The sequence below is a fragment of the Thermobia domestica genome, chromosome 5 (assembly GCF_964235325.1).
Source record: "Thermobia domestica chromosome 5, izTheDome1.hap1.1, whole genome shotgun sequence".
Taxonomy (NCBI): Eukaryota; Metazoa; Arthropoda; class Insecta; order Zygentoma; family Lepismatidae; genus Thermobia; species Thermobia domestica.
In genome coordinates this window covers 6,761,433-6,775,789 of record NC_137458.1, presented here as the reverse complement: position 1 = coordinate 6,775,789, position 14,357 = coordinate 6,761,433, and the positions used below count along the sequence as shown (strand labels likewise).

Below are 14,357 nucleotides of genomic sequence, written 5' to 3'. Positions count from 1 at the left end.
TAATCAATTTGAGCTCTTTGTATACTAAGAAAATCGTTTCCAATTAATAATCTATTAGGAAACCCGTTGATTATGCGAAACAAATGATGAAAATTCTTTCCAGCAATAGTGAATTTTATTATCGCGACTTTGTCTATTGTGAGCATATTTTGTGTAATTCCTTTTATTTTCGTTTCTCTCTTAATTATTTTGGCTGTAGGTGGTACAACATCGTTAGAAATTATTGATATTTGCGATCCAGAATCAATGATTGATTTTACAGATTTTCCGTGAATATTAACTAGTAAAAAAACCATATTATTTTCGCAACTAATAGAGGCTAAGAGTTCTCTACTTCTATTATTTTCGTTCCCAGTAAATGTGCCTCTGCCATTTACTGCAGATTTTAGTTTAAAGAAAAATTGCAAGAACACTGATGTTGATGTTGGTTTGCATTATTTGGAACAAATGGTTGCGCATTTGAATTTAATTGAATGTTTGAATTTCCTGGACATGCATTGTATTGATGATGATTACAACAAGGTGTTTGATTATTGTATGGCTGATAGTTATTATATGTGGATCTATTGCCTCTGAAATTTCTACCTCTTTGAAAATTTCTATTATTTCCTCTCTGTCTAGAATTTCTATTACCAAAGTTATTTCCGGTGTTGTTATAATTTCTATGTCCCTGATTCTTAAAATTTCTACCTTTGGATTGTCTCCTATTATTGTTGTTGTTTCCTCTATTATTATATTGGTCTTGATTTCTCGGCTGATTATTCTTCTGGCTATAATTACCATTATTCTTTGATTCAGTTAAGGCTACTTGTAATTTCTCTAATTTCTTTTCTAAATTAGCTAGCTGAGTTAAACTCGCGGGTTCTTGTTTAATCTGCTTTTCGTCTTTTTTCTTTGAAATTTTCGCCAATAATTCTTCTAAATCTGAGTCATCGTCACTGTCTTGCTTTCTTAATTTATTTAATATTTCTCGAACAGTTTCTTTAGGTTCATTGTTTGTACGATTTTTCCTCCTAACTATTTTCACCTTATTTTTCTCCAAGAGCTGTAAACCATTTAGAAATTCATCTAAACTAGCATAAGATTTCGTTCCTACCTTATCAGTATAATAAGGTAATAAACCTGATGCTATAAGACCTATTTTCTTCATATCAGACATTTTGTCATCTAGACTTTCGGTTAGTGTTAGAATGTCATATGCAAAATTAATTACTGGTTCGTCTTCTCTTTGGAGTCTGTCTCTAATCCGATCTTCGATATCTACATTAAATGATGAACCTGTGAATTCGTCTATAAGCTGTTTTCTAAGTGTCGCGTAAGGTGTGGTCTCAGTATTCTTTCTTTTCAAAAATAATTTGACCCATTGACGGCCAATTCCTTTAAACACTGACGGTAATAAGGTTTTTCTTTTATTATCGTCGTAACCTGCTATGTCGCAAGCATCATCAAATTCTTCAAGGAAAGACACTATATCACTATCATTTGTGAGGTCAAATCTAGGTAATCTACCGTAATCTGAAAATACAGGGACTGCTATTTTCTGTTCTGGTGGTGTACTACCGCCTTGATTTGCCATATTTTCTACTTTAGACTCTATGCTAGGAAATTTCAAAACTCTAGTATTCTTATTTTCTTGTCGCCGTGGAGATATTTTACTAATATTTTCTATGCCAACATCAATGTCCTTGATAGCTTTCTTACTTCTAGTCAAAATACCTTCAGTCATTACCAAATAAAATTAATAAACACTAAAATTTTACACCATCATTATTCCAGATAATTAACACATAAAATTAAAATCAAGACAGGGATCAGGATGTATGTGTAGTGCGTGTGTGTGTACAATGTTAAAATAAACAACAATCGCGGGTGGGTGAGTGGGTTAAATGATGTGTTATCTTATAGTCATGTAAAATGAAAATGTATACTTTAAAGTATACTCTACTGTGTTCTGATGGATTAATTAAAATATGTTCTTGCTAATTAATGAAAATGTTTTAGAGATTTGGGGTCGTTATTTAAGCTTTCTCCACTATACCAATACGTTGGGATCTTAACAAAGGCGTAAGCCATCAGCATACTCCACCATGTTCTGGTGAGTTAATCTAAATACTTAGAGGTTTTGGGATCGAAATGAAGGTATAAGCCTTGAAGCATCTACCACCATGTTAGCCTGGTCTACTCTTGTATGAAATGAATGTGGGGATAGTAGCAAGTCTGAGAAGACCAAACTAAACTAAGAGAAATTTCTGGAATTTCTCTCTCAACATGCCCCTGAAAGTTTGGCAAGATGTGTAACATGAAATTCAAGAATAATTTAGTAGTGATTAATGGAAACGTTATTGAATTCAGAGAAAGGCATATTGTTCAATTTATAATAGTTTATTAATCAATAGATTTAGTGTTCTTTAGATTGATTTGATTAAATATCTGAAAGGTCATGAGGAATGAAATTAGGGAAAATCTGGCCTTAAGAATATCATACCTGGATGACTACTGGTCCCATGTTGTCAGGTATTCCCATCTGCAGTTCAGCTCCAAATTTTATAAAACATCCATGGAAAGATGAGCTTATCACTCGGAAATACACATGAATAAAATTTGTAAACGATCTTTCCGAAACTTAGATTAAAGTAACTATCTCGACTCGTTACTTGAAGTATAAGTACGTATCGTGAATCGACATGTTCGATCTAACGAATCTTAACTTAATAAATCTCTTAAGTCTCTCATTGACTTCCGATTAACTCTCGGCTTGTTACGAATAGATCTCTTAATAACTTCTCATTACCTGACGTCTTATCAACTCGATTTTTGTTAACTGATTCTTATTAACTGCTTCTTATTAACTGATCTCTCTTTCCAAGGAAACGGTTTTATATAATCAAGAAATGAGGTTGCAAATATCGGAGATATTCATGACAACAACAAGCTCCAGATAGCACGTGGAATTCTTGAGAAACTCAATTGGGACAGGACATTCTGCTGACCAGAAATCCCTAGAATCTCCAGACACAATCTCTCGGATGATTTAAATTTTGTCAATCCAAGAATTTTTTAAAACAAAAAGATACATAATTCTTACAATAACATAGACATTCTGTTCTCAATTTTGAAAAATAAAAACGCTGATCCAAATGTAATTGTCTGACAAACGTAATAATTACATTGTATAAATTCTCTCGTTAACATAATGTAACTAGGTTGCTTTATTTGCTTTTTCGTAATGAAATAATAAAGCGTCAGCAGACTAAATGGTTCTCACGACATAATGTTATTCCTAATATTTGTGTGACATGATTTAATGAGTAAAATGATGATGTGAATAAACTTAAATCTAAATGAAATAAATTATTATAAATTTACCAAAATTGAAATCTAAAACCATAATATCTGATAATATTCCATAAATATCCTAAAGTATAATATGACATCTCCTTACATCCTATAACAATAGGATCCCCAAAGGGATAATGGAATTGACATATGGGCCCGTACTTTCCATACACCTGTATTAATATGTAACGTATATATGTACGTTTAAAAAAATATATGATATTCAATCGAGAAAATACATGTATTTTGCAACACTTACTCTTCAAAAAGTTTGTATGTTTGTGTGTGTATGTTTTTGGGGGTACAGGGGCTCAGTGATAGAGCGTTCACCTCCGGTGCTTGGGGTCCCTGGTTCAATCCCAGCTCGCGCCGTGTGGACTTTGTGGTGGACAAACACTGTGCTCGTGGGTTTTCTCAGGGTTCTCCCGTTTCTTCCCACTTTCTTCATTCCACCATTTCATTCATTTCTCATAATCACCGTCTCCTTTAGCCGATCCGGCATAACCGTGGGACGTAAAACTCAAAGATTTCATTTCATTTTGTGTGTGTGTGTGTGTGTATGTGTGTGAATACTCACTCTCATAAGAGCGGCATTTCAATACTTGGAAAGATTTGGGGAAAATATGTTTCGAAATAGTGTACAGAGGATTTTCAAGTTTCGATATTGTTGGAAGTGTTTCTGTAAAGCGTCTTAAGAAATAATGTAGCTAAAGGTAGGTGTGTTTTTGGAGGAAGAAGTATTTTTGGAAATCGTTTTTGAAAGCTTGCTTTTCTAGAACTTCTGGTTTCGTTACAAAATTGAAGTGTACGTGATACACTGATGCTTCCAGGTCAAATGCATTTTGATTATCCTGGTGAGTTCCCTTGTGCCCCTGTTGTCACTTACCAAACTCCGATCGAAGTCCACCGAGCTCTTCGTCGTGCTCATACCAATCTTGTTTCGGTGGTGCGTGCACTTGCTCGGTGCTTCAATCGTGGAAAGATGGAGTGATGTAGTTAACACATTTAGTATATTTGAGATTCCTAAAGATTCCTAACATATTGTTCAGAATGGGCCTGGTATTACAAGTCAGTATCGCAACTTACTGTACTTTGCCTTCAATTAGTGACTTATCTGCTTTGTGTTTAGCTAGTAATTTTCTAGTTAAAATAGATGTCCAGCAAGGTTTCTATTACGTAAAACTTGGTCCTACCACTAGAATATTCTTTGGAATTAAGGTAATGATGAATTCTTCCGATTCACTTCTCCCCCAATGGCCTGGACCTTGTCACATTTATCATGCACCGTTTCACGATGGTTGAATTCAAAGATGTTATAAAATAGAGGATCTGCCCATATGTATCTTCATCCTATTAATTAGATGAAGCCAAAAAAAAAAAAACAACCGAGCATCTCTCAGACTACCAACTCTGATTGTCTACTCTTGTTTCCGCCATGAATGTTCGTTCAAAACATTGCAATCTTATTGGATGGAGTGGGGAGTGACAAAACTGTGACGTATGGTTTCACGATTTTGTTGCATAAGCAGATCCTCTATTTTATACCATCCTTGCTTGAACTACAGTGCCAGTTGAGCAGTGTTGCCAATTCGGGAGAAAAGTCGCTAGATCTAGGGGATTCGACTTCCAGGATAGCGACAAAAAATAACTTTTCTGATTACCGACATTTTTGGCGATTTTTGAATGACAATTTGGCGACTTACTTACATATTTAGACAGTTTTGTGCTGCGAACAACTTTTCTTGTAATCAAGCATTATTTGCTAGAATCATTTCAGATATATATTTATTTTCCTTTTCCTTATTTGAATCAACGTAAGTATTGATTTTTATTGGGGGGTACATGGCATTTATCTCCATATTCCCGCTGTGATTGCTATTATCTCTTGCCCTCTAACGGGGACCAACTCCAGGCCTTTAGTTTGCAGAGCTTCCGTTTAGAGGCACAAATAATACATTATCGGTAGCAAGGTGATTATCTGTAGGAGCATGAGTAAAAATGAATTGGATGTAAGATTGTTTCTTTGTAGACTTTTACATTAGTTCGTTTCTCCAACCTTATTCTTGATTTCATTGAAGTGAAATTAATCACAAAGTAAAAAGTATTTATCGTATTAAAATTGAAATTATTGTTAGTTACGTTTATGTGTAGAGAGACAGTATTATGGCTTGGATTGATCATATATCTTACACACACACACACACACACACACACATATATATATATATATATATATATATATATATATATATATATATATATATAAATGAGAAAGATGAAATAATTTTTTAGCGATTTTTCATGTTCTATTTAGCGACTTTTTGTATCAACTTGTTGGCAACACTACACTTGGGTCGCATGGTGAAATCTCTCATCTACAATGACGTCATTTTACTAATTGTAGATATTTTATTACTTCAACAAGCAGTTACTATTCTACAAACATAAACCATGATTCGCACCAATTAACAAACATAAATTCTAATTCCCGCATGTGCGTTTACATATTTCTGGGAATTAATGTGAACCTAGATACCAATTCCTCACCATTGATGACCGTTATTTAAACTTTGTGAATGCATGTTCTTGGCATTTATTGTTTATCTCCAAACAAGTCCTAGCAGGTTCTTAGTGTAGTTTAGTTCTGTCACAAATATGACATCCCACTGCCTCAGCAGTTTGTTTTCCTGTAGTGTATCATTTACATTCCAACATATGTAGTGTTCCACACCCAATTTGGCGTCTGGTGAGGAACGCCCTAGTATCCTGTATGTAGATGCTACCCCAAATTCCTTGACCATGATTCAAGACAATGATCATAATTTGTTACAGTGCAATTTAAAAAATCTTTTCTTATCTTCGTTAAGGACCTTTTGGCTGATGTGATAGCCATTGTGATTTCGGACACAAAACATGTAACAGTCTATTGTGATAATACTGCAGTCGTGTTCTGTCTTGTTAAATGTATTTGTAGATTGTCTCACCTGTTATTTATCAGTCATATTGTATACCAGTGTTACAACTATGTAATCCAATATGTATTGCATCTTTGAATAAAGCAAATGAGCCGCACGCGCTTTGAGTGAGATCCTTTCGAAACTTACAACCAATCAGAGCTCGCCACTTGGATGTCAGTTCTACAATACGTACAATTCGAAGGTAGGAAGCTTAGTTGAGTTCTGTACTGAGTGTATGGAGAATGGTGCAGTGCGCGTGGGAAAGTCGTGAATGAATAGGATTTACTAGTACACATAAAACATAGTATGAAGCAGGCACTAGGAAGGTTTCTGATGAAGCTTCACCTTCTGTTGAGGTGTCTTCCAAAGTGGGATTTTCTTAATCTTTAAGATTCTGTTGGTCCTCTGGGGAGAGGCTTCTGTGATGAAGGCATGCTACTAAGTATGGCATCCCGTCAAAATTCCCAATTATCAGGGACTACGAACCAAGGCTCCTGGATCCATAAATTACGAAGGACATCTAAGTTTCATTGTTGGGCGATATACAGAAAAGGATATGTGGATCTTCAGGGGGCCATCTGACATCTTCTGGTTGGAGTCCAGGTCAAGGTATCAGGAAGCTACATAGGAGGCTGGATATCTTCGTGAGATTTTTACTGGATTAGCTAGAGTACCTTCAATTGTCATAGGGGTGCAAAAGTCAATTAGATTAGAATTGTTTCTCGGGTTTGGCATTATATATTTTTCTTAGGAGTCGTCATTGTCTGGCAACGAAAGGGATGAGGGACTGGTGTAGCACTAGTACCACGCACGGGACTAACAGTGGCCTTGGCGGCGACTGTGTGTCAATCGAACTGTGTGGCGATAACGACAAGACGCACTCGCTCCAAAAAGAAAGATTTGTTTGCTGCATCCAACTGATCATAAAATCTGTAAATGGTAAGCAGGTGTTTGATTTCTACATAGTTTGGCTCATTCAAAGACTTATCATCCACACGGGAACGGAGAAAGGTAATGGCTCCATTGTTCTTCTTTTACTTGTTCACGCGTCTCCTTGCTGCTTTCAACCAGGGCGTTTCTCTCCAGGTCATCGCCATTTTACGAGGTGTGATCGAAAAAAAATGGTTACAAAGCCTATTATGGCGTATGTATGGTAGCTGAAAGATCAACACACCTGATGGTAGAGGGCGCTCAACACTAGTCCTCGATGTAGTCAAAATTTTGGTTCAACCACTTATCACAACGGCAGATAAAGTTTTCTATGCCATTTGCATAGAAATCCGCGTCAAGTTGTAGCAACCTTGAATCAGCTGTTTTGGTGTTATCACATGACAGATGATAGTGACCAGTCATTTGGTTGCAGTAGAACAGAGAAGAGATTAAAGTTGCTGAGGCTAAGTCAGAGCTGAAGAAGGTGTGCTCTAGTTGTTCCAAGTGTAAACGTCAGGGGTTGAGGTACTGGGTCTACCGCTGTGGCCAGAGTTGTCGTTAACAATATTAGCCCGTGTTTCTTTGAATGCGTGACATCACTTCCCTACATCTTGCTTTGAAATTTAGCCCTCCCCATACACTTACACAATCTGCCTATGAATTTCAGAAGTTGTAGTTTTTTTTTGGCCCACAAGAACCATACCACTCAGCTCATTTCTACTCTTGACCAATTTTCAAGATGAGTCACCATCTTGAATGTCCAATTCTCGAGTATATATAGCCAGAATCCAAAGTCTTGAAACCTGCACCAAGACAAACATGTTATTAATCTACAAATAAATTTTCGTTAAGTTACAATGAATAACATAAAACTTCTATGCTTTGTAACATTTTTCCATTATTCCTCGTTTATAACTAAGTAGGGTAATACAGAAATCTGAATAATGTAGCAAGAAGTACTAGGGCAAATTTTCACTGGAACGCTGGAAGGTGTGTGCCACTTGGTACGTGAACACTATAAGTCTTTGAGTGAAACCACAGGCATAAATAAGACATATGTGTAGGGTTGGATAGTATAGGCACGTTTTGCGGTGCCAAATAATTTTGTAGCATAGAAGAGGATGAAAGTTCGTTGTCAGTATATATGGTGATCTGTATATAGAGATACCCCGCATGGGTAGTTAAAAAAATAAATATATAATTGACATGGTTCAAGTGTAGATAATTGTCGGAAGGACAAGTGGTGCGAAAGAAAATAGTGAAGACATGATTGACGAAATATATTAAGGAATAATGTATTATGCAGAATTAATCAGTGGTGTGTACTGGAAGCTATTCTAACTGTTATTAAATATACAGTTTAGTAAATAACATTATCCATTCTGAATTAACAATATGTTGGGGGCCCGCTGGTGTGGCAGAAGTTAACGATCCAAAAGTTGAAGAGGGAGTAGTAGGAGACTGATGTTTATACATATATTGTATGTGTATATATATTTGTGGTGTGTGTGTGTGTCGATCTTTTGCGTCCTTTGAAATAAAGAAATGAAAAAAAAATATATGGAAATTTATTTATTTATACAAGTATATAATTGCTAAAAGCGTGTAAAAGAGAACCCTTTCCTGAGAGCTATATACCGTCACATACGTTCTGATTTCCCGATCCTAATAACATTTCCAAGTACAAGAGTTAGCTTATATTTGTACGAGGGTCGTCCAGAAACTAAAGAACGTTTTGGCATGGTTAAATAGAAACAAAAGATATCAGCATAAAACTTTGTTTACAACGCCATAGGACCTTACTCTACTTTTTAATATAATCGCCATAGTTGTCAAGACACTTGTTATAACGTGAGACCAGTTTTTCAACGCCGATGTTATACTCATTTGCCGCCCAAGATTTGAGCCAGGCTGTCACTACTTGCTTGAGTTCTTCATCGTTTGTGAACTGTTTTCGTGTAACGTGCCCAAAGTTAAACGTCGGCTTTCCTGAATTTTTCTTCGACTTTTTCCTTCAGTTCTTCAGTAACAAGTGATGGCTTCCCACTCCGATCTTCACGCATGATGCACACTGATCCTTCCTTGATTAAACATAATGCAGCATTGTCTCACTCATGACTCGTTCATTGCACTGTCACTATAAACATTCTTTATTTGCGTATATATTTCAATAGACTTAACTTTCTGCGCGTTCAGAAAATGAATGGCACTCCGTACTTCACATTTGGCGGGATTCACGATTGGCGCCGCCATTTTGAATCGCTGCAAAAACAAGTAGTGTGACTGCACCGCATTGATACTCAGCACACACTGAGTTGAAGGAAGGAGCTAACTGCCCCGCACGCGATCGCAGTGGTGGGGGGTCGGCACCATGCGCGATGCACAAGCGTCCTTTACTTTCTGGATGGCCCTCGTATGTTATTAATCTACAAATAAATTTTTGTTAAGTTACAATGACTAACGTAAAAGTTCTATGCTTTGTAACATTTTTCCATCATCCTCGTTTATAACTAAGTAAAGTAATACAGATATCTGAATAATATAACAAGAAGCACTAGGGAAAATTTTATATTTCTACGTGTAATATGATCATCATTACAATGGTACAGATTATTATTACAATTATTATTAGTGTTAGTGAAATTGTCAACTCTGCTTCCAATTATAATATTATTTATTCCTCATTTATTTCTAGATACATCAAACTGTCAAGTCCTCGCCTCAACAACATGGCTGTTGTGGGTTGTATCCTCGTTTATACAGCGATCATTCTGCTAGGTTTGGACAACGCTACGCTTCCCAACAACCGACATTTCTCTGGCGTTTGCACGGTGAGGAAAAAGGTCTTACTCTATTTCTAAAGCACGAATATTTAGATTTAAAAACAAGTTATTCTGAAAGATTATAGTATGTTTCAGGTGTTACTTTCTGTACAGTAGTACTTTTGATTAATAGAAAAATGTCTCACCTACATGATCTACAAAACCATCGACTATATCATCGATGTTTCGCTTCTAGCCAGGGAATCCCTACCCCACAAAACGGCTTGGATGCAACCCTAAAAGCTATTTCTACCCCAAATTTTCCATTTTTATCACAAATTTTCAACTCTTACGCAAACTTACCTTTATATCTTCAAATTTACCATCTTGTTTCCCATGTGTGCTTTTATCCGCTAAATTCACCACTCTCTTCCCAAAGTCTGTCTTTCTACCCTCAAATTTAGCATTCTCACTCCAAAATTTACCTTTCTGCCCTGAAATTTACCATTCATATCCCAAAAGTTACCTTTCTGCCCTTAGATTTACCTTTTCCACCTTAAAATATATTTTTTTGTCTTGAAATTTACCATTTTCACCCCCAAAATTAGTTTTCTGTCCTCATATTTTCTATTCTCCCCCCAAATTTACCATTCTCATTCCAAAATTTATCTTTGTACCCTCAAATTTACTATTCACGCCCCAAAAGTTACCTTTCTGACCTCAAAATTTACTTTTCTGACTTGAAATTTACCATTCTTCCCCCAAAATTACCTTTCTGCTCTCAAATTTACCATTCTTACCGCAGAATTTACCTTTCTGTCCTTAAACTTATCAAATTGGCTCACTCCAAAATTTACTTTTCTACCCCGATATTTACCCCTCTCACCCCAAACTTTACTTTTTTGCCATCAAGTTTAGCATTCACACCCCAAAGGTACGTTTCTGTCCACAAAGTTAACACTCTCACTCCAAAATTTACTTTTCTGCTCTCAAATTTATTATTTTCACCCCACATTTATCTTTCTTTTCCCACATTTACCATTCTAGCCCCTAAATTTACCAGATGTGCATTTCTTTCCCCCAAATTTACGATTTCTTCAGCTTAATTGTACCATTTTCAATGAAAAATTATGTTCCGCAAATATTATCATGGCCGCAACTAGGACTCAAAATCATTAATGTCTTTATCAATCTCTGGCTTTCCACCTGCTCCTTGTTCTTTCCATGTGCTTTTCGAAGAATAACATCAGCAAACTGTGTAGTTATAGAAGTTAAAGTTAGAAATGATTGATATAAATACACACAACGCATTTATGAATTTTGGGAGGAAATCCACCAAATACGTACATTTCCAAAATTAAGAGAACGTATTACTAGTGTTACATATTTTATTATTACTTGAATAAAAGTTGAATTAAAGTATTTTAATTTTTTAGTTGATTCTGTTACTAATAATATGACTTTCTTTGTGTAGGCCAGAGCGTACTTGCTGTCCGCTGGTTTCTCCCTGGCATTTGGATCTATGTTTACGAAGACCTACCGTGTGCACAGAATATTCACCAGAAGTAGAAGTGGGGTTGTCAAAAAGAAGGTAAATTGATGTTATCAATGTATTAATATATCTCAAAATGTCTCATATACGGTTATCAATTCAATACAAGCATCTTTAAAAACCCTACAACTTACGGGATTAATAAGCCATCACTTTCCGCCCTCAAAACAGCCCTGATGCAACGTGAAATTGTCATATAGGTCATGAATGGTAACAAAAGTAGCAAAGGTTTATCCCACGTGCAGATCAGCACTCTGCTCCGTGAGAGAGGACGAGGCGGAAACGTGGGCCGCATTTCTGTCTCAAAAACAGACCACAGATGTTCAATTAAGTTCGGGTCCGGCAATTGGGAGGAGCTGGAAAGGTAATCAGCTTCATCCCAGTGTTTCTCAAACCACATCGCAACAGCTTCAACTATGTCATGGGCGCATTATCATCCTGGAATGTGGTATAAATGCCGGGAGCAACATCTAGTACATAGGATGAACATGGTCTCCTAAAATGGTGACATGATCACAGGCAGTGACTCATGTTATAGGTATCAGCTCTGGGCCCATTGCAAATGAGGATATTATGGCCTACAACATTGCAGAGCTGGCGTCATGTTCCAAAGTTGAGCAAAGACACTGGGAATCATACCATCTTTAGGCGTCCGCCATAGTTAAAAATAGCTCGTGGTTTGAAACAAGGTCAGCAAGGAATCATCCGACCATATCACACGCTCTCAGTCATCAGTGATCCATGTGGACCTATGCTTCCTCACTATTAGCGTCGAGCTAAAAGGACGTGGTGCCTTATCAATAGTTTTATCTGTTCAATCTGATCATGCACGTCCATGTCATGTAACTGGCAGCAGATTGTCATGGCCGATCTAGGCTGTGGGTCATGCTGCTTCACTTCGTCCACTACTTGCACCCCAGTGTCACACGACGATTCTGAGTGACAATTACTCTTCGCCAATGTGATTTTTGCCGTGAGTTTTGCAGACAGTCATCACATTAGACACTGTCTCTCTCAACCTCCAGCACACTTGCCACTTTCGCTACACTCGCACTGCATAACCGAGTACCAATAATTACCCCTCTTTGGAAATCAGAGAGAGTCATCCATTTTATACTGCTACTAACTGCTCAGTTCACTGTATACTGCCGTTGTACTTCTCCTCACGTAGTACGGAGTTTGCCCTAACACATCATCACCAACAGACCGGCGTTGACGCCCAGATATCTGACGTGTTTCCAACTCTATGTGCATTCATGTAATTGATAAGAGTTTGTATCCGTCTTTTCTGTGTGCAATCTCTGCTCGATTACATAAGGGGATGCAATCAATACTTATTTCTAATAACCATTTCTTAGTCTGTAAGATCAATTTTTCAGTAGCGTGCGCATCCTTGCTGTTTTCTCATGCATTTTCAGTTGATGATGACACGTTTGGAAAGGTTCGGTCCTCTTAACTTTCTCTTAGGAAATGAGCAACCTTGTTTCAAATTATAGTCGAATTTTAAATGAACCGTCCCAAAAATATTATTTACAACATTTTCAGTTATGCTACGCTACGCGGCAGGCCCGTATCCACAAGGGCATGGGGGCTCCCTAAACTTTTACTGGCCCCCTAAAATTTTCACGGAAGGCTTGCAAATGAACTATAATATGGTGATGAACTATAATATGGTTGGATCGGGCTCCAACTATAATATGTTTGGAGATTTTACTTCTCTCCACCAATCAGAATGAGATATATCGTGGTTATATCGTCCCTCTAGAGGCGTATCTCATTTTTCAGCTTTTCCAGGAGACAAGTTTAATTGTGTTATCTGGTTTAATGGTTTAATGGCGTTTCCAGGAAATAAGTTTATTTTATCGTGTTCGGTTAAAATTTAATGGGATCTCTGACACGAATGATATCAAACTAAATTTTAAAAGAAGGCGATAGAATAATTAATGAGAAAAGATTTTAATTTGTTTCCTGGAAAAGTTTAGAAAATGAGATACGCCCTTTTGTCTCGAGAGGGACGATATAATCAAAAGAATAATCAATAGATGGCGAGCACAAGCCTTCTATCTTTCCAATGTATTTTGTAGGGAAAATCAAAATTCAAAATCACTCAATCAACACTAAGAGATACATATTCAAACTTTGTCCTAAGATAAGTTGAATATATCGTCCTTCTCGAGACAAAGGGGCGTATCTCATTTTTTCAACTTTTCCAGGAGAGAAGTTTAAAGATCTGTTAAAATTTAATTAGATCTCTGACACGAATGATATCAAACTAAATTTTAAAAGAAGACGATAGAATAATTAATGAGAAAAGATTTTAATTTGTTTCCTGGGAAAGTTAAGAAAATGAGATACGCCCTTTTGTCTCGAGAGGGACGATATGATTAACTTACGCGTCTTTGTAGCAGAAAACCCAGGTTTGATTCCCAATGGAAGTTAATTTGATCTTGATATCCTACATTAAGCTGTAAATTTTATGTTCTGTATAGCACGAATGCTTCCTCATTATAATACGAATTTTCATTTCTTTTTCCAGCTCTTGCAAGACACGCAACTCATTTCGCTAATTTTTGTGCTGTTGTTCATAGATGGCCTCATTATCACTTTATGGGTTACCATTGATCCAATGCATCGACATCTGAAGAATCTAACGCTTGAAATAAGCGCAGAAGACAGAAGTGTTGTGTATCAGCCGCAGGTAAGATTAACATTATTAAAGTTCCTTTGACAGTAACTAGTTTTAAAAGTCCTAATCATTGCGAACTTAAAATACCGTTAATTTTGCAGAAATTATGTGATATCTTCAAATAGATAAGAGAT

At 36.6% G+C, this 14,357-nt stretch overlaps 1 protein-coding gene across 1 annotated transcript in view; it reads left to right on the top strand.

The window, feature by feature from the left end:
* GABA-B-R3 (gamma-aminobutyric acid type B receptor subunit 3) overlaps nucleotides 1-14,357 on the top strand; it is a 702,393-nt gene that overhangs the window by 601,762 nt on the left and 86,274 nt on the right. Inside the window, exons 10-12 of the mRNA XM_081758156.1 lie at nucleotides 9,919-10,054; nucleotides 11,460-11,576; nucleotides 14,074-14,235. Coding sequence (XP_081614282.1) covers nucleotides 9,919-10,054; nucleotides 11,460-11,576; nucleotides 14,074-14,235 — 415 coding nt within the window. The remainder of the gene's footprint in view (nucleotides 1-9,918; nucleotides 10,055-11,459; nucleotides 11,577-14,073; nucleotides 14,236-14,357) is intronic.